This window comes from Balaenoptera musculus, chromosome 15 (genome assembly GCF_009873245.2).
Source record: "Balaenoptera musculus isolate JJ_BM4_2016_0621 chromosome 15, mBalMus1.pri.v3, whole genome shotgun sequence".
Classification (NCBI taxonomy): Eukaryota; Metazoa; Chordata; class Mammalia; order Artiodactyla; family Balaenopteridae; genus Balaenoptera; species Balaenoptera musculus.
The window spans coordinates 79,494,320-79,513,904 of record NC_045799.1 but is presented as its reverse complement, the minus strand read 5'-3'; the positions used below and the strand labels follow the sequence as shown (position 1 = coordinate 79,513,904).

General features: G+C 46.1%; 1 protein-coding gene across 4 annotated transcripts in view; it reads left to right on the top strand.

Moving 5' to 3' along the window:
• Positions 1-19,585, top strand: part of STYXL1 (serine/threonine/tyrosine interacting like 1) — a 63,782-nt gene that overhangs the window by 29,287 nt on the left and 14,910 nt on the right. For 2 of the 4 annotated variants that reach the window (XM_036825263.1, XM_036825262.1), the window contains exons 3-6: positions 2,632-2,693; positions 6,239-6,380; positions 9,864-10,009; positions 16,400-16,545. In XM_036825263.1, coding sequence (XP_036681158.1) covers positions 2,632-2,693; positions 6,239-6,380; positions 9,864-10,009; positions 16,400-16,545 — 496 coding nt within the window. Of the gene's footprint in view, positions 1-2,631; positions 2,694-6,238; positions 6,381-9,863; positions 10,010-16,399; positions 16,546-19,585 lie in introns of those variants that run through there. The other 2 variants (XM_036825265.1, XM_036825264.1) reach the window with 2 other exon arrangements.

Genomic DNA, 19,585 nt, shown 5'->3' with positions numbered 1-19,585 from the left:
TGTTTTTAAGCCATATAGACCATGTCTCTGACTTTCCTTTGCTCAAAATTATGATTAAGATCGCTTATGTTGTGGTATGTAGCTATACTGTAGTTTGTTCATTTTTGTTGTTAAATCATGTTAAAGATAAACAAAGCCAGACAACTAGTCAGAGTGGTGAACACAGAGTTTAATCGGTAGTATACTATTGCCCTAGGGAAGAGTCCAGTGTGAATGGAACTCCACCCTCAATTGCACAGAGGCAAGTGGGCCTTTTAAAGGGAGAGTGAGGGAGTAGGGAGGGAGATGAGTGGAACTCAGTCAGGGAAGCGAAAAAACTACAAAAGGGGATGGGAGTTGGACCATGTGTAACCCAAGGGGGTTTGCTAACTGGTGCTTATCCGAGTTAGGTTCTTACCCTCCACAGGGCCTGGGAGACAGGGGTCCTATCTTCAGGTGTTGGCTGGAATAAACAGTAAGTTCTTTGGAAGCCTTGAGTTTCCTCAGGCAGGCACTTTACTGGGCTGGAGTCAGCCTAGGGATGTGGTCTTGAGCTGTTTCTAAATGTGTCTCATAATTACAGGTATCTTCAGATAAAGATATCTTCAGATGTCTGAATTTTGTAAGTTCTTTATAAATTCTGGATACGATATTTCTAGTTATTGTATTAGGGATATTTTCTCTCAGTCTCTGGCTTGCCCTTTGCTTCTTAATGTTGTATTTTTAATTTTATTTATTTATTTTTGACTGCATTGGGTCTTCGTTGCTGTGTGCGGGGCTTTCTCTAGTTGCGGCGAGCGGGGACTGCTCTTCTTTGCGGTGCGCAGGCTTCTCATTGCGGCGGCTTCTCTTGTTGTGGAGTACGGGCTCTAGGCGTGTGGGCTTCAGTAGTGTGGCATGTGGGCTCAGTAGTTGTGGCTCGTGGGCTCTAGAGTGCAGGCTCAGTAGTTGTGGCGGACGGGCTTAGTTGATCTTCCCGGACCAGGGATTGAACCTGTGTCCCCTGCATTGGCAGGTGGATTCTTAACCACTGTGCCACCAGGGAAGTCCCCTCAATGTTGTATTTTAATGAAAAGAGAAGTTTTTAATTTTAATAGGATTAGGTTTATCAATGTTTTCTTTTGTGGTTAGTGCTTGCTTATGTCTTTTTAAAAAAATAGACGTTTTTTAGAGAAGTTTTAGGTTCACAGCAAAATTGAACAGAAAGTACAGAGAGTTCCTATATAACCCCTGACTCCCCCCACACCCCACAGGTACAGCCTCCTCAACTATCAGCATCCCAGACCAGAGTGGTATAGTTGTTACAGTTGTTGAACCTACATTGACACATCATTATCCCCTAAAGCCCACAGTTTACATTAAGGTTGATGTATTGATACATTCTGTGGGTTTTGACAAACATATATTGACATATGTCCATCATGATAATATCGCACAGAATAGTTTTCCTGACCGAAAAATCCTGTATGTTCTGCCTATCCATCCCTCTCTGTCACTAACCCCTGGCAGCCACTGATCTTTACAGTTTTGCCTTTTCTAGAATGTCATATAGTTGGAATCGGACAGTGTGAAATGAAGCCTTTTCAGATTGGCTTCTGTCACATATATGCATTTAACTTTCCTCCTTATCTTTTCATGACTTGATAGCTCTTTTCTTTTCAGTTTCATTAATATTCCATTGTTTGGATGTACCACAGTTTATTTATCCACTCACCTACTTAAGGACATATTGGCTGCTCTCAAGTTTTGGCAGTTATGAAAAAACTACTATAAGCATCTGTGGTCATACATTTTCCACTCATTTGAGTGAATACCAAGGAGCACAATTGCTGTTAAGAGAATGTTTGGTTTTATTAAAAACTGCCAAACTGTCTTCCAAGATGGTTGTACCATTTTACATCCCCACCGGCAACAAATGACAGTTTCTGTTGCTCTGCATCCTCACCAGCATTTGGTGTTCTGTGTTTTGAATTTTTGCCATTCTGATAGGCATGTAGTGGTATCTCGTGTTTCAATTTGCATTTCCTTGATGACATATGATGTGGAGCATCTTTCCATATGCTTATTTGCCATTTATCTTTGGTATGCTGTGTCTGTTCATATCTTTTGCCCATTTTAAAATTGAGTTGATTGTTTTCTTGTATTTTAAGAATCCTTGGTGTATTTTGGATAACAGTCCTTTTTAAGATTTATGCATAACGGTTCTTTTTAGGATTTATGTTCCATGATCCTCCCAACTTAGAGGACATCAATACCACAACTTCTGTCCTCACAGGGGCATTAGAACCTCAACTCCTAGGTTCTAGAGTCTGAATTTGGGTCTAAAATTCCATGGGGCATTTAGTATGAGGCTACCCTGACTTTGATTTCTCCCCTCCCTGCTTTTTTCGACCTCAGAGAGAGCGCCCCCTAAATCATAGATGCAGAGTCTCACTGTTCCTTACGGGGGATATGGGTGTGGATATGAGGGGGCAGGGGAGTTATGTGGGCAGCCTAGAATAGGACAACTACACGCTTTGAATTTTAAATTCACGACAACTGTTGCCTAACTGCCAAACAAATATACGTTAATGCTGATGTAAGTGCTCTAGTTTGGTCATGTGTTCCTTTGCAAGTGCAGTTAGTTATTACTTAAATACTTTTCCTTTTCAGATGTGCGTTCCAAACGGGAGTATGATGAAAGCCATGTGATTACAGCCCGTCTCGTGAAGAAGGTATATGGGCAGAGTCAGAATCTGGGGCTACCTTACAGGAGGGTGGGGAGAATGGGAGATTGTGTCCGAGGTCCAGGAGGCAGCACCTACTACTGGACACTGTGGGTGGCAGAGACAGGACTGCCCTTGTGCGTCCACCATGAGGGTCTCCTACACTGTTTCACACTCCTTAAGGTCTCCCCACTGCCCCCCACGGTCAACAGCTTCATTAAGCAAATGTTGCTTTAATTCCTTGACTTGCCAGGCAATGTTCCAGACCCTGGGGATACAACAGAATACAAGATGCCCTTAATTCATTCTCCCTGCCTCAGGGAGCATCTCTCCTACTCGGGCAACAGACAACAAGCCATAGAAATAGTTAGTATAACCCAGAGACGGAAGCCCCTTCCCTCCCCTCCCTTCCATTTCCATCCTGTCTTCCTATTCCTGGTCCAGCTTTTATAATGACTGGGCCCTGCAGGCAGTCACCGGCCTCGCTCCTGCAGGGAAGCCCTTCCCTCCAGCCCCGTGGGGAGTCTTCTCTCTCTGGTCACTGCTGAGACTGGCAGCCTTCACTTGGGCTCCACCTTGACCCCTCCCATCCTGACCACATTCTCTGCCCTTGACTTCCAGGTTCTCCCTTGCTTCCCTGGTTTCTTCTCTGCCTCTTTGGTTCAGCTTCATTTTCTGCTGCCGCCTGAAGAAACCACTCTGTTCTTGTATATCTGTCGGTCAGTATACTTTCTTCAGAGACTTCATCCAAGCTTACAGCTTCAGCTGTTCACATGCAGTTAGCTATCCTGTCAATTTTACTTCCAAAATTCTGTCTTGCAATATTTCCCCCTTCTCCCTGTTCCCACTGCCACCGTGCTGCTATGCACTCCACCTCTGGCCCTTTCCCACACAACTTGCCAGGGAGCCTGTGCCCTGCCTCAAGTATTTTTCTGGGATAAGCTTGCTCCTAACACCTCCCTTTCCCCGCCCTAGCGTGTCATTATCTGCTTTTTTCCTCTCTGGATTTTTAGTTTTCCGGCTCCATACTCTAGCTCTTCATCTCCATTTCAGGCCTTCCTTGGTGTTTTGCAGCTGATTCAGAGCCCCTTCATCCTGTATGGCTTTCTGCTTCCAACTCACCTCTCAAATCTGTGTGTTCCTTTGATTCTGGCAGTACCCCCAGCTCTGGAAAAGAGGCATTCCCTCTGCCTCAGCCCCTCAGCCAGGCTGACACCTCACACCTCCCCTCCCCTACTTTCTGGCCAGGAGGTTACAGGCCTGAAGGCCAGAAGGGAACCCCAGCATCAGCAGGACACACAGCCCCCCCAAGTCGGTGTTCACACACCGGATCTGGTTCCACCTCCCTCTCCAGCCTCATCCGGCATGCTTCCACTCTCCCCTGACACCTCCACAACCTTGTCCTGCCGTGTTTCCTGGGTTCTAAGATGCTCATTTGTGCTTGTATTTTAACACTTCTGAGGTTGGAATATATCCTACAATTGATTTGCACCTTAAAGTGACAAAGTCTTTTCTCCCAAAAGTGAATGTGGCCAACATCTGTTGGTTTTCTGCCTGGCACTCCCACTTTTTTGAGGGGAACTCCTCTCTCTGCTTAAATCATGGGGGTCTAGTGGTGCTCCCTAGAATAGCATCCAGACCCTGGCCACGGTGATTGGCCTGGGAAGAAAACAGCAAATCAGAATTGGCATTAGGGAAGGCTGCTCCTTCTACTCTGGTGGTGGAGTTTGGAGGATGGGAGTCTGAGCGTCACTGGTGGTCGTGACTCAGGCTTCAGGACAAAGTGGTCTGAGAAGGTGAACCCAGTGTACAGAGGACACAGAGAGCAACAGGGCCCAAGAGGGAGGTCTGGGCTTTAGATCACCAGTTCAGGTCTTCCCAGGACCACTTGCTCCCCGCCCTGCCTGAAGTAGCGTTATGTGCCAACACACCTCTCCTTCTGTGTACACTCCTGATTGCAGATGTTATGACATTGGTGGTGCATCTTACAACCAATGGTCTCTTACAATCTAGGAAATGACAATATGTGTGGTCCCTTGGACACACTGCTCTCTGTGACCCAGGGACGTGTATGCTTTGTTCATCATTGTATCCCGGGTGCTCACTCTGGTCCCTGGCATCTGGTAGGTGCTTGGGACCTATTTGTTAACTAAAAACTGAATGACGGGTATCTGTCCCTTCAGCCTGGAATGCTCCCTCAACCCTTGTCCATCTGGCAAACTTCCACTTGCCCTCACAGTCTCATCTCAGATGCCTCCTGTCCCATGAGGCCCTTCTGAGTCCTCCAGGCCAACTCAGGCATTTCCCTTTTTGTTTTTTTTCGTATCTCCGTATTTCAGAACCTAGCACAGTGTAAGTGCAAAGTGAGTCCTCAACGAATGTTTTTTAAGTAAAAATGGATGTTCAGCCACAACTCTCCTGTGCTCCCACCTGCTCAAGCCTCTAGGGGCTGTGCTCACCTTTCCCCTTTTGCTCATGCTCTCCTCCATACCCAGAGCCTTCTACCCCCTCATTATCACCTGTCTAAATCCTGCTCATCCTCTGAGCGCCATCTGTCTCCCAATTCTGTTAGACGGATATGATTTCTCTCCTTAGAATCCTGGAGAACGTCCCGGGTCTGTACTTCCAGGGGCCTTACCGCTCTGCCTTGAAGTACAATAGATGCACACTCGTCCTATCCCACCTGAATGTCCTCTGTCAGGGCCTCTACGACAGTCAGCTCAGGTCACAAGGGACAGAGCCAGGCTCAGTTTCCCCTGAGTAGTGGGGGCTTTCAGGAAGCATTGCGAACAAGTGAAGACTCACCTCTCTGCTGCTACCAGCTGGGCCTTCCCGAGCTCTGGGACAGCCTTTGGAGTCCCGGGCAGTTGTGGTACTGGGAGAGGTCATCACCTCCTTGGCAGAAGGCACCTGTTGTTCCTGCCCTTGTGGTCCAGCATAATGCTGACTCAGCCAGTCCCCAGCTCCTCCTCGCCCATTCCTTCCTTTAACCATATTTATGGCCTACTGTGTGCCAGGCACTGTGCTGGAAGCTCAGGATACATCAGTGGCGATAAAGGGACAAAAGTTCCTGCTCTCTCAGAGCTTCCATTTGAGCTTACAGTCTGCCTCATTATACCTGCTTGCTTATGACTTCTGTCCGTTCAAGGCTTCTGCTTACTGCCCTCTTCATGGCAGATTTTGGATTCGGTCCCCAATGCCAACACTTTCCCCCAGACAGGAATGTCATTAGTTAAGGTGGCCACGACTGCTCTCAGAGCACTCATGCCAGGGCACCTAATGGGCTGTGGGCTGGTCAATAGACCACTGTTCTTTGGCCAGGCAGTTACCTCTGGCCCAGTGACCTGTGGTCAGCTTCCCCCAGGAGGGAATATGGGTGTGGCAGATCCTTGGAATTCAGCAGACTCTCTGGTCCACTCTCAGTGCTTCCGTGCCTGTGTGCAGTCAGGGAGATGGACACCGTCCTGCCTCTGGCTCCTCCCAGTGCTGGTGTACAGGGAATATGTGTTCAGCCGAACCCACCCGCCAATAGCCTTCTTTTGTGGTTTCTTTAGAGGGCAGGTGAATATCTTGTCCCGGAGTCTGTGGATCTGGAGTGTGCGGAATACTGTGTGGTGTATGATAACAGCACCAGCTCCCTGAAGGGAATCCTAAAAGGTGACAATGGTGGTGACAACACTGATGAAGGCGATCAAGGTGGGCTTTTACAGTAGCAGCAAGAATATGAGCTAAGTTATTGAGCACTTCGGTCACAGGCCAGGAGCTCTGCCTGGGTCACCTCATGCCATCTGCAGAGCAACCCGATGAGGATGGCAATGTCAGGAACTGGGAAGGGTCTGGGATTTTCCCTTCCTTGCAAGATGACAAGTGAGCCTGCCATGGTTTCATGGATGCTGGCAAAAGACATGAGGCTCCTGGGTCAGAGACAAAGGGCTTTATTTCTCAGAGCAATAAAAGTAGCCAGAATGCAGTGGGTGGTATTATGGAGAACTCTGAGCTTAGGGGGCCTGAATCTTTTATAACAAATGGGCAGAAAGCCTGCCCGCCCTTGGCTCTGGAGGCAGAAACTGTCTCTATCATCCAAGGCTGTTTGTTATACACATATCCTTGAAAAGCCAGTGCCTTTGTTCAGAGGATATGTAGAAACATGAACGACCATGGAGAATTATGCCCTAATAGGTAACATCCCCACTTTATCGATGAGGAAATTGGGGTCCAGGAAGGTGAAGTAACTCATTCCCCAGGTGTGGGACCATGGGTATCTATTGCTGTGTAACAAATTACCCCAAAACTCAGTAGTTTAATACCATAAACATTAATTATCTATTCGTTTCTGTGGAATTCAGGAGTAGCTTAGCTGGGAGGTTCTAGCCTGTCCTAAGGTTGTAGTCATGACGTCAGCCAGAACTGCTGTCATGTGAAGGTTTGGCCAGGCCAGGATAATGTGCCTCTGAGATGAGTCACTCACATGGGAATAGCTAGGAGTCCTCAGTTCCTCACTGCATGGACCTCTGCATGGGGCTGCTTAGATGGCCTCACGACAGGGCAGCCGGTGTACCCCAGAGCGAGTGATCCAAGAAAGAGGGAGAGAAAGGGACAGCCGTGTACCCTTTATGACCTAGTCTTGGGACTTAAACAGCCACTCTTGCCACATTCTATTCATTAGAAGCAAGTCACTGAGTACAGCCTACCCTCAAGGAGAGGGGAATTAAAACTCAACTTTTTTTTTTTAATATTTAATTATTTATTTATTTGGTTGCACCATCTTAGTTGTGGCAGGCGGGCTCCTTAGTTGTGGCATGCGAACTCTTAGTTGTAGCATGCATGTGGGATCTAGTTCCATGACCAGGGATCAAACCTGGGCCCCTTGCATTGGGAGCACCACCAGGGAAGTCCCTAAACTCAACCTTTTAAAGGGAGGCATTTGAAAGAATTTGTGGAGAGAGTTTTTTTTTTTTTATTCAAACGGAAAGTCACAAAAATTATAATCGTCCTCATCAGTTCACTCAGTCCCATGTAATTAATTTTTTTTTCATCTTGATCTTCTGTTAGCACTTTTATGAATTCATCAGTTTTCCATTAGAGTTCTGAAAATGCTTATTCATTCAGTTCAGCAGTATAGTCAGTTACCAGAAACCTGTACTTGTCAGAGTCTTTTCCATGAGTTCCTTGAAGATGAAACCCTTTTATAGGAACAATTTTGCAAAAGCATCAGAGTATACCCAGAACTGTCTGTAAGTGACAAAAGACTTAAAAATGACCACGGTTGAAGATTTGATGAAAGTTCATAGTAATGCAATTAACAGGGAAATTTAGTTATTTCTGAGACATACATTTTAAAATAATTACTAGAATTGTGACTTATAACATTATACCAGAACATATAAGATTTTTAGGAATTTCATGTAATGTCTGAAACATTTATATTAACATATTTCCATACAAATAACCCAAAGAAAGTTTAGTATTAGTTTTTTTAAAAAAATTTTTTGAATTTTATTTTATTTATTTTTTTATACAGCAGGTTCTTATTAGTCATCAATTTTATACACATCAGTGTATACATGTCAATCCCAATCGCCCGATTCATCACACCACCATCCCCACCCCGCAACGGCTTTCCCCCCTTGGTGTCCATATGTTTGTTCTCTACATCTGTGTCTCAACTTCTGCCCTGCAAACCAGTTCATGTGTACCATTTTTCTAGGTTTGTGGAGAGAGTTTTTAAACCACCACACCTAGTAAGTGGTGGGGCCAGGATTCAAACCTGGGCAGTTTGGCTCTGTCTGGTCCCTTAAGGCCAGGGTAGTGATGCTGGAGAACAGTGCAGTCACTCCAGCCACACGCTGGAACGTGGTCAGTTCTAGTCTGCTTCACTGAGGTTCCACTGCATTCTCCATTCAGCCCCTGCTTTGGGCTGACCACCCCTTGCCGCTGCTTGTGGCTCAGTGACTTAATATGTATGGGTGGAGTTCCATGGGTTGGGCATTCACACCAGCGGTCACTGGGTGGCGCTAGGCTTCCACCTTTAATAAAACCAGTCTTCTCAGGAGGTCCTTAGCCGGGAAATTGTCCCCTCCTCCCTAAGCTCATCCTGTTGGGCTCCAGTCTGCAATCCTAGGATTGTCGGCTGGACCCTGAAGTCCTAGGAAATGTTGGTCAGTGAAGACAACGCCCTCTACAGTCTATACCTGACCTCACTTTAGTGCTATGGAGCCCCCATCCTCACTCGGTAAGAAATCACAACCACAGAACAACAAAAACCAAAAACCGCACGCGTATAACTTGCCCGCTCATGGCAGATTGCACAGTCGGGGGCGGCTGCAGTGGCTGACGGCTGGATGGCCGCAGCATCCTTTGCTTACTGATATGGCAAGCAGCATTCTTTGTCCACGGTATATACCAGGAGAAATTAAACACGTGCACACAAAACCTCGCCCGTGGATGTTCACAGCAGCCTTATTCATAATAGCCACAAAATGGAAACATCCAAATATTCATCAATAGATGAATGGGTAAACAAAAGGTGGAGAGCCACGCAGCGGAATATTATTCAGCTATGAAAAAGGATGGAGTGCTGACACTTGCTGCAACATAGATGGACTTTGAAAACGTTATGCTCAGTGAAAGAAACCAGACACAAAACGCCACGTATTGTATAATTCAATTTCTATGAAATGTCCAGAATAGGTCAATCCGTAGAAATTAGATTAATGGTTGCCTAGAGCTGGATGTTTGGAGGGAAATGAGGAATGAAACCCTATAACTGGTACATGATTTCTTTTGGGGGTGATTAAAATGTTCTGAAATTGACTGCAGTGATGGTTACACAACTGTGAATATATTAAAAAACATTAATTTATATACTTTAAATAGATGAATTGTATGGTATATAATATGTGATGTTGTATATATACATACACATTCCCCTCATGTTGAATCATCCTTCCTTGCGACAATATGAAAAAAAAAAAAAAAGAAATCTCGGAGTTTACAGAAAAAGATCAGCTTACTTGGTGGTGAATTGCTTTTTAAATTTTAATTGTAACATTCATCTCTATTTATATTTGCTTTAGCTTTCTAGACAATTGCTTTTCAGAATGGAGTGCCTATCCACTGGGCCTTTAGGCAAATGGTGAGCACACAGGGGACATTCATCTCTTTGGTCTCTACTCTTAGGAATTGTGCTTGGAGCTGCCGTTGAGTGTGGCAGAACCCTGACTCACTTCACCCGCCACCCCATCCATATCCTGAGAGGAGGCTACGAGAGCTTCTCGGCCATGTACCACTTCTTCCGGACACAGAAGATCATCTGGATGCCGCAGGTAAGGCAGGGTGCTGAGCACAGGCAGCCTTGGATGGGAGCATGGCCTTCCCCTGGGGACCGAGGGGCAGGGAGCAGGGTTGGAGAAAGAGAAGAAGGAGACAGATGACATCGAAAAGATGGAAGAGATGTCAGAGATGGCTTGGGAATGAACCTGGGGCAGCCAGGAGGTCCAGTCCAGTATGATGAAGTTATAATTGCCAGGTTCAGGCAAAATCCAGGGCAGCGTTTAATAGATGAGGTTGGTTCAGAGGGCAGGGATCCGGGGCAGGGTGTTCTGGATGGTGGGTCGTAGTCAAAGTCACACGGGCAGGCAGGGCCATCATGATTCGAGGCTGCCTCGCCATCCTTAGCCGTCTGGCCACACAAACCCTGGCTGGGTCCAGAGGATACAGTAAAAAGGGGGAGACAGGGGTTGTAATAAGGTGTGGCCAAGGGATGTACCAGATGTCTGGAGCCCAGAGGAGCACTTACTTCCTGGAGCCAAACCAGAAGGGAATGGGGTGAGGGTAAGGCAAGCACTGGGTGGCAATGATAGGCAGGCAGGGACTGGTCCCTGGGGGCATTTTATAGTATCTGGTTTCTTGAAGGGTCTGAATGTAATGGAATGTGAACCTGCAGAGGTTTCATTCTTTCCAGCAATTGCCTTCAACTGTGCTCTCATTCTTGCCCTTTGCAGCATCATGGGCAGATTCCATACTTTCTGGCCGCTTCCGGTTCTGGAAAATTTCAGTCTAGTCATATTATAAAACAACGGGGGAAATGTGCCTATGAACTGGAATTTCATGATAGTAAGGAATTATTGTTATATATTTCTTAAGGTTGTGATGACATTATTATGGCTATGTTTTTAAAAATATGAGTCCCTATCTTTTAGAGATACATAGTGAAATATTTATAATTAAAATGATATGATGTCTGGAATTTCCTTCAAAATAATCTGGGGAGGGTTGGGAAGTCAGGGCTATAGATGAAACAAAATGGGCCATTAGTTGATAATGCTTGCAGAAGGGTGATAGATCCAAGGTTTGTTATACTATTCTCTCTACTTTTGTGTGTTTTTGAAGTACTTTTTTGAAAAGGGCGTAAAAACAGTCCAGTACAATCTAGGCTACTTTAACATTCCAATCTCAACTCAAATCTCCTCTCTTCTCATCTTCCAGAGCTGGGCAGCCTTCCATTTGCTGGGGGCTGAGGGCTGGGAGTAGGGAGGGGTGTGGGATAGCTTTATGGACATCTCCTTACGTCCCCTCTTCTGGGTCTGGTCCCTTTGGTGCTGGGGGTCCACTGTGGCCCTGGCTATTTGTCAGTGGTGGGGAAGTGCCGCCTTCTCATTCTGCCCCAGCCAGGTTCTGTGTGCTGCTGCTGGCCTTTGTTGCTGGTTTTCTTGGGGCTGTGTTCAGGGGGTCCCAACTGTTACTGAGCATCCTTCAGAGAGAGCCAGCTGAGAATTCCTGACAGGAGTACCCCCAATGCCCTTCCCTTCCCTTGGTAGCTCATGACCTCCCACCGCGTCCACATTCTTTCACCTGAATCCCAGAATGAGCCACAGGGGAGCGTGACAGTGAGGAAGGAGGCCCCTTCTTGCCTTGCTGGCTTGGCTGCTCCAGTCAGCCTGTGTGAAAAGGTAGGGACCTGTGTCTGGGGTCATACCTGTTCCCAAATGCAGGGTATATATGTCAAGTTCCCCAAAGGCCTTCTTCTCCTTCTTCCACTGAGCTATGATGTTCAGCTCAACAGGTGTACAGCCAGCCTCCCCGTCCTGCCAGGCACTCCTCCTCGCTCCTAGAGGAGCACCCTTACTGGCTTTGCAGTGATGGGAGGGAGTCTTTCTGGTCTGCAGACGTCACATGCTGATACCTCACCTTCTTTATTTTTCTTTTAAAGCTTTAGGAAGGTGGAATTGGCATAGGATGAACTGCACCTGTTTAAAATGTACAGTTTGGTCAGTTTTGACGTGTATACACCTGAGACTTGTCCTTGCCCCCAGTCTTCTTAAGTAGATTGGGAAGAGGGGTAGGGTAGTGGCCGGTGGTATCTAGCAGGGCCTGGATGGGTGAGTTCTACTCTGCTTGTTCCCTCTTTAGAATGTACGTTCCAAGTATTTGCCACTCCCTACTTTGGGACCTTTGTTACTAATTCAGGGGTAAGAGTGAAAGCCCCCCTCCCTTCCTGTTACGTGTTCTGACACAGTGTAAAGCAGGAGTGTCCCTACTGCTCCCCAAGGAACTCCTGCGAGGGGAGATGGAGGCACAGAATTTGGGCTCTGAGACTGCCCCTCTCCTTTAGACACAGTGATTTCTAATTTCCCGTTTTATATGTGGCACCCCTTAAATAAGATTTCACTTTGAGCAAAGGGGTTCTGTGACTAGGGCACGTGTGAAGACCACACTAGAGAGAGATGCTGGTGAGCCCCCGAGTGGTTTTAAGTCCAGGGAGGGGCACCTGGTTAGATTGCCCTTTAGAAAGATCAACTCTGATTGCGGAGCAGAGCCCAGACCAATGCGGGCAAAGTGGGTCTGGGGAGACCTGCCTGGAGGCAGGGATGAAGAGGAGAGGACAGATTCAAGAAATACTTAGGAAACGGCTTTGATTAGACATGGGGCGGGGGGCCTGGGAGAGGGAGGAGTCTAGAATAATGCCACAGTTCAGGTGCGGGTGACAGGTGGCCAGTGGTGTGGCTCATTGAGAAGGGGACACAGGAGGAGGCGGTGGTAGTGTCGGGGGAAGGCAGTGGGCTCGGTTTGGGCATGTTAATTTGTGATACCAGTTTCTTTTACATTTGTCAATGTGGTTGTCAAAATCGTGTCCTCTAGAATTAACGGCAGAGCATGTTTTATCCGTCCCACACCCTCTCCCCCACGGCCGTTACAACCGCAGGAAAGGAAGCTGGGTCGAAAGCATCAGGAAGAGTTGACAGATTTGTGGTGGGTATTGCGTGAGATTTTCTGAATGAAACCAGGAGGATTTCATCTGGCCCCCGGCAAGCTGAGCGTCCTGGGCGGGGTCACCCTGAACCCTGGGGAGTGCTTTGGGTCACATCCGCAAGTAGTGGGCCTGCCTGCATGTAGAAGGGCCGTGTGTCTCACAAACTTGAGGGTTGGCTCAGCGTGGTGTCTGCTCATTGATAAAGGCTTTTGAGGCTAACAGTTTGGGAGGAATGTGGGCTTGTGGTAGGTTCACGGTGAGGGGAAGCCAGAAGGCTCTGAAAGGCTCAAGTGGACAGCAAAATAGCTTGAGGTACTTAAAATGTTATTTCTGAGTCAGACTTGGAGTCAGAGGCATTTTAGAGCTGGTTTGACCTTTGAAATTATATAGGTTAACATTTCCCATGGAAAACTGATGGGAAAAAAGCGGTCTCTAAACAGATCATATTAGAAACATCAGTTCATACAATGTTAGTGAATTTCTTTTTTTTTTTCTTTTGGGGTTATGCCTAGGTTTTATTTTACTAAATGTAACAGGTAAGTTTTCAATCCATGCCAACAGCAAATATGTAGCCACTGTTTTATTACAGACATCTGAACTGTAATAGGTCACCCAAGAAACCGTTAGGGGAATTTTCATTAGTTCTCAGTTTCCTGGAAGCATGCTTTGAGAACAGTCTTAGACTGGCATGCTTTTCTGGCTGTTTTCCAACTTGTTTATAAGATTAGTCTAATTATTTGATGATAATTGTTTCTAAACACCTGATTGGTGCTCTAATAATCTTTCCTTGGAAACGATCAAATTTTGTAATTTTCCCCCTGGCTTTGATATATAATTGACATATAACATTGTGTAAATTTAAGGTTTACAACAAGATGACTTGATACACATATGCAGAATGATTACCATAAGATTAACACATCTGTCACCTCACATAATTACCATTTTTTGTGTGTGTCTGAGATGAGAACTTTTTTTTTTTTTAATTAATTATTTATTTATTTATGGCTGTGTTGGGTCTTCGTTTCTGTGCAAGGGCTTTCTCTAGTTGCGGCAAGTGGGGGCCACTCTTCATCGCGGTGCACGGGCCTCTCACTGTTGCGGCCTCTCTTGTTGCAGAGCACAGGCTCCAGACGCGCAGGCTCAGTAATTGTGGCTTAGTTGCTCCGCGGCATGTGGGATCTTCCCAGACCAGGGCTCGAACCCGTGTCCCCTGCATTGGCAGGCAGATTCTCAACCACTGCACCACCAGGGAAGCCCATGAGAACATTTAAGATGTACTTTCTTAGCAACTTTCAAGTACATAATACTGTTTTTTTTTTTTTTTAATAATTTTATTTATTTATTTATTTATTTGTGGCTGCGTTGGGTCTTCGTTGCTGTGTGTGGGCTTTCTCTAGTTGCGGCGAGCGGGGCCTACTCTTCATTGCGGTGCGCGGGCTTCTCATTGCAGTGGCTTCTCATGTTGCAGAGCATGGGCTCTAGGCGCGCGGGCTTCCGTAGTTGTGGCTTGCGGGCTCTAGAGCGCAGGCTCAGCAGTTGTGGCGCACGGGCTTAGTTGCTCCGCAGCATGTGGGGTCTTCCCGGACCAGTGCTCGAACCTGTGTCCCCCCCCCGCATTGGCAGGCGGATTCTTAACCACTGCGCCACCAGGGAAGCCCTGTGTTGTTAACTGTTGTCACCATGCTGTACGTTAGATCCCCAGAACTTATTTGCCTTATATCTGGAAGTTTATAACCGTGACCAACATCTCCCCATTTCCCTCACCCCAACAGCCCCTGGCAACCACCACTCTACTCTTTGTTTCCATGAGTTTCGCTTTTTTATTTTTATTTTATTTTATTATTTTATTGTTATTATTATTATTTTTGGCTACGCCGTGTGGCATGTGGGATCTTAGTTCACTGACCAGGGATAGAACCTGTGCCCCCTGAATTGAGAGTGTGGAGTCTTAACCACTGGACTGCCAGTGAAGTCCCGACTTTCACTTTTTTAGATTCTACATATGAGTGAGATCATGCAATATTTGTTTTTTTTCTGACTTATTCTCTTAGCAAAATGGCCTCAGGGTCCATTCATGTTGTCACAAATGACAGGATTTCCTTCTTCTTTATGACTGAACAACATTCCATTGTATATATATGCCATATTTTCTTTATCCATTCATCCATTGATGGACATGGACACTTAGGTCATTTCTATGTCTTTTGTGAAAAATGCTCAAATAATCCTGGGCGGGCGGGGGTTGGGGGCGTGTGCAGATATGTCTTCAAAATGGTGATTTCATTTCCTTCAGATATATACCAAAAGTGGGATTGCTGGATCAAAGGGTAGTTTTGTTTTTAATTTTTTTAAAAAGCTTTATTAATTATTAATTAATTTACTTATTTATTTTTGGCTGTGTTGGGTCTTAGTTGCGGCACGTGGGATGAGGAGTCTTTCGTTGGGGCGTGGGCTGTTCGTTGCGGCGCGCGGGCTTCTCTCTAGTTGTGGCGTGCAGGCTCCAGGGCGTGTGGGCTCTGTAGTTGTGGTGCGCGGGTTCCAGAGTGCATAAGCTCTGTAGTTTGTGGCACACAGGCTCTCTCGTTGAGGCGCGTGAGCTCAGTAGTTGTGGTGCTTGGGCTTAGTTGCCCCGCGGCACGTGGGATCTTAGTTCCCTGACCAGGGATCAAACCCATGTCCCCTGCATTGGAAGGTGGATTCTTTACCACTGGACCACCAGAGAAGTCCCTGTTTTTAATTTTTTTAATTTAATTTTTATTTTATATTGGGATATAGCTGATTTACAATGCTGTGTTAGTCTCAGGTGTACAGCAAAGTGGTTCAGTTATTCATATACATATATCCATTCTTTTTCAGATTCTTTTCCCATATAGGTTATTACAGAATACTGAGCAGAGTTCTCTGTGCTATTCAGTAGGTCCTTGTTGATTACCTATTTTATATATAGTAGTGTGTATATGTTAATCCCAACCTCCTAATTTATCCTTCCCCCCTCTACCTTTCCCCTTTGGTAACCAGAAGTTTGTTTTCTATGTCTGTGAGTCTGTTTCCGTTTTGTAAATAAGTTCATTTGTATCACCTTTTTAGATTCCACATATAAGTGATATCATATGATATTTGTCTTTCTCTGTCTGACTTACTTCACTTAGTATGATAATCTCTGTGTCCATCCATGTTGCTGTAAAGGGCATTATTTCATTCTTTTTTATGGCTGAGTAATATTCCATGTGTTATATGTACCACATCTTCTTTATCCGTTCCTCTGTCGATGGACATTTAGGTTGCTTCCATGTCTTGGCTATTATAAATAGTGCCACAATGAACATTGGGTTAGTCTCATTCACTGTCCCAGTTTGTCTTTCTAAGCTTGTTTGCTGAGCCACATTTCAAGAGACGAAACAAAAACAACTTCTTCTCTGGGGATTATTATCATAGCAGCCTTTCTCCTTCTCCACCTCAGGAACTGGATGCCTTCCAACCGTACCCTGTTGAGATAATGCCAGGCAGGATCTACCTGGGAAATTTCAGGCAAGCCTGCGACCCTAAAGTTCAGAAGGATTTGAAAATCAAAGCACATGTCAACGTCTCCATGGAGACAGGGCCGTTGTAAGTAGAAACACCATTTTTTTTTTTATATTAGTATCATTTATTTATATAAGATTCCTAGTGGCATGCATTGACAGAATTGAAAGGGCTTTTAGAAGTCAGCATACACTGGAGTAGGGTCTGCATTTATTTTCATCTATTCCTGGCCTGCACTTCATTGCCTGGCATGGCCATGGCATCCTCTGCCCCTGACTGAGACCCCACACTTGCCCCATACCCCATACTTAAATCTTACCAAAAGTAATACTTTCTTGGTACTTAACATTCTGATGTAAAATATCCTGGTTTACCCTGCTTTTCCTGTCTCAGGCCCTCTGAGAAGTGACCCCTCTCTTGGTCCATCTGGGCTGCTGTAACAGAATACTGTAGACTGGTGGCTTATGAACAACAGAATTTTTCTCCTGGTGTGGAGGCTGGGTAGTCCAAGATTAAGGCACTGGCAGATTCAGTGTCAGATGAAGGCCTGCTTTCTGGTTCATAGATGGCATCCTCACGTGGCAGAAGGGGCAAAGCTCTCTAGGGTCCCTTTTATAAAGGCACTAATCCCACTCATAAGGGTTTCAATTTCTATCCTCATGACCTAATTACCTCCCCAAAGCCCCACCTCCAAATACCATCACTTTGGGGATTAGGTTTCAACATATGAATTTTGAGAGGACAGAAACATTTGACACAGCAACCTTTATGCCTCAGATTTTCCTTGGTGCTAGGAACATACATACACAGACACCCACACACCCTCACTCATCATTGTTCAAAGAGCAGGAAAGTTCTGCACAGCCTTGCTTGTCAGCCTGTGTCTTCCCAGCTGTGTCCAGTCATGATCACCAAGACCCCGCACTGTACAACCTACCTCTTCTAGCTCTTGATCAAAGCTAATAAAATTCAGCTCAGAGAGAATTTATATAAATAACACAAGGATTCAGTAAGGCATCTGGTCATAAAAAATACTATATAAAAATCAGTAAATCTAAAGAAAATCACGTCTAGGCACTTAGTGAGACTGCTGAAAACCAAAGAAAGAGAGAACATATTAAAAGAAGCAGAGGGCTTTCCTGGTGGCGAAGTGGTTAAGAATCCGCCTGCCAATGCAGGGGACACAGGTTTGAGCCCTGGTCCGGGAAGATCCCACATGCTGCGGAGCAACTAAGCCCATGCGCCACAACTACTGAGCCTCTGCTCTAGAGCCCACGAGTGAAAGCTACTGAGCCCGTGTGTCACAACTACTGAAGCCCATGCGCCTAGAGCCCATGCTCCACAACAAGAGAAGCCCCCGCAATGAGAAGCCCACACACCACAACGAAGAGTAGCCCCTGCTCGCCGCAACCAGAGAAAAGCCTGCATGCAGCAACGAAGACCCAATGCAGCCAAAAAAAAAATTAATTAATTTAAAAAAATAAAAATAAAAGAAGTAGAGGGACTTCTCTGGTGGCGCAGTGGTTAAGAATCTGCCTGCCAATGCAGGCGACACGGGTTCGAGCCCTGGTCCGGGAAGATCCCACATGCCACGGAGCAACTAAGCCCGTGCGCCACAACTACTGAGCCCCTGTTCCACAACTGCGGAAGCCCGCGCACCTAGAGCCCACGCTCCGCAACAAGAGAAGCCACTGCAATGAGAAGCCCGCGCACCGCAACGAAGAGTAGCCCCCGCTTGCCGCAACTAGAGAAAGCCTGTGCTCAGCAACGAAGACCCAACACAGCCAATAAATAAATAAATAAATATTAAAAAAAAAAAAAAAGAAACAGAGAAGTAAGACATTACTTTCAAAGGAGCAATAATTAGACTGACAGCTGACTCATCAACAGAAATCACTGCAACTAGAAGGAGATATGGAATGTGTCTTTGTAGTCCGTAGCCTTTCTGGTGATTCCCCACCTCCTGCCATTCACAGCATTGAATGTGGGCTAGATTTACTGATGTGTGCTAATGGATAGAGTAAAGCAAAAGTGATGGGCTGTCACTTCTGATATTGGGTCACAGAAAGACTGTGGCATCAGTATTGCTCACTCTCTCTTGCTCACTCATTCTGAAGGAAGTCAGCTACCATGCGGTGAGCTGTCCTATGGAGAGGTCCATGTGGCAAGGACCTGACGGTCTTCAGCCAACAGCTAGTGATGAACTGAGGCCCTCAGTCAAAAAGCCTGTGAGAAACTGAATCCTGCCAACAGTCATGTGAATTAGCTTCCAATTGAGCGTTCAGATGAGACCAGATGACAACAGCTTGTCTATAACTTTATGAGAGATTTTAAGCCAGTGGTACCCAGATAAGCTGCTCCCAGATTCCTGATCCATAGAAATTGATAGATAATAAATTTTTATTGTTTTAAGCCACTGAGTGTTAGGACATTTTGTTATCCAGCAATAAATAATAGAATCTTAAAGCACTGAAAGAAAATAACTGCTAACCCACAATTTTGTACGCAGAGAATATATCCTTCAATAGTGTAAGTGAGATGACTTCCCTGGTGGCACAGTGGTTAAGAATCTGCCTGCCCATGCAGGGGACACGGGTTCGAACCCTGGTCCAGGAAGATCCCACGTGCCACGGAGCAACTAAGCCCGTGCACCACAACTACTGAGCCTGCGCTCTACAGCCCGTGAGCCACAACTACTGAGTCCACGTGCCACAACTACTGAAGCCCATGCGCCTAGAGCCTGTGCTCTGCAACAAAAGAAACCACTGCAATGAGAAGCCCACACACTGCAATGAAGAGTAGCCCCCGCTCACTGCAACTAGAGAAAGCCCACGTGCAGCAATGAAGCCCCAGTGCAGCCAAAAATAAATTTAAGAAAAAGGATGTAAGTGAGAAGAATTTCCATTTCTGGCCATGATGGAGTAACTGGCACCAGATTTACAACCCCACCTTAAACAACTAAAAATACTCAGACAGGGCTTCCCTGGTGGCGCAGTGGTTGAGAATCTGCCTGCCAGTGCAGGGGACACGGGTTCGAGCCCTGGTCTGGGAAGATCCCACATGCCACGGAGCAACTGGGCCCGTGAGCCACAATTACTGAGCCTGCGCGTCTGGAGCCTGTGCT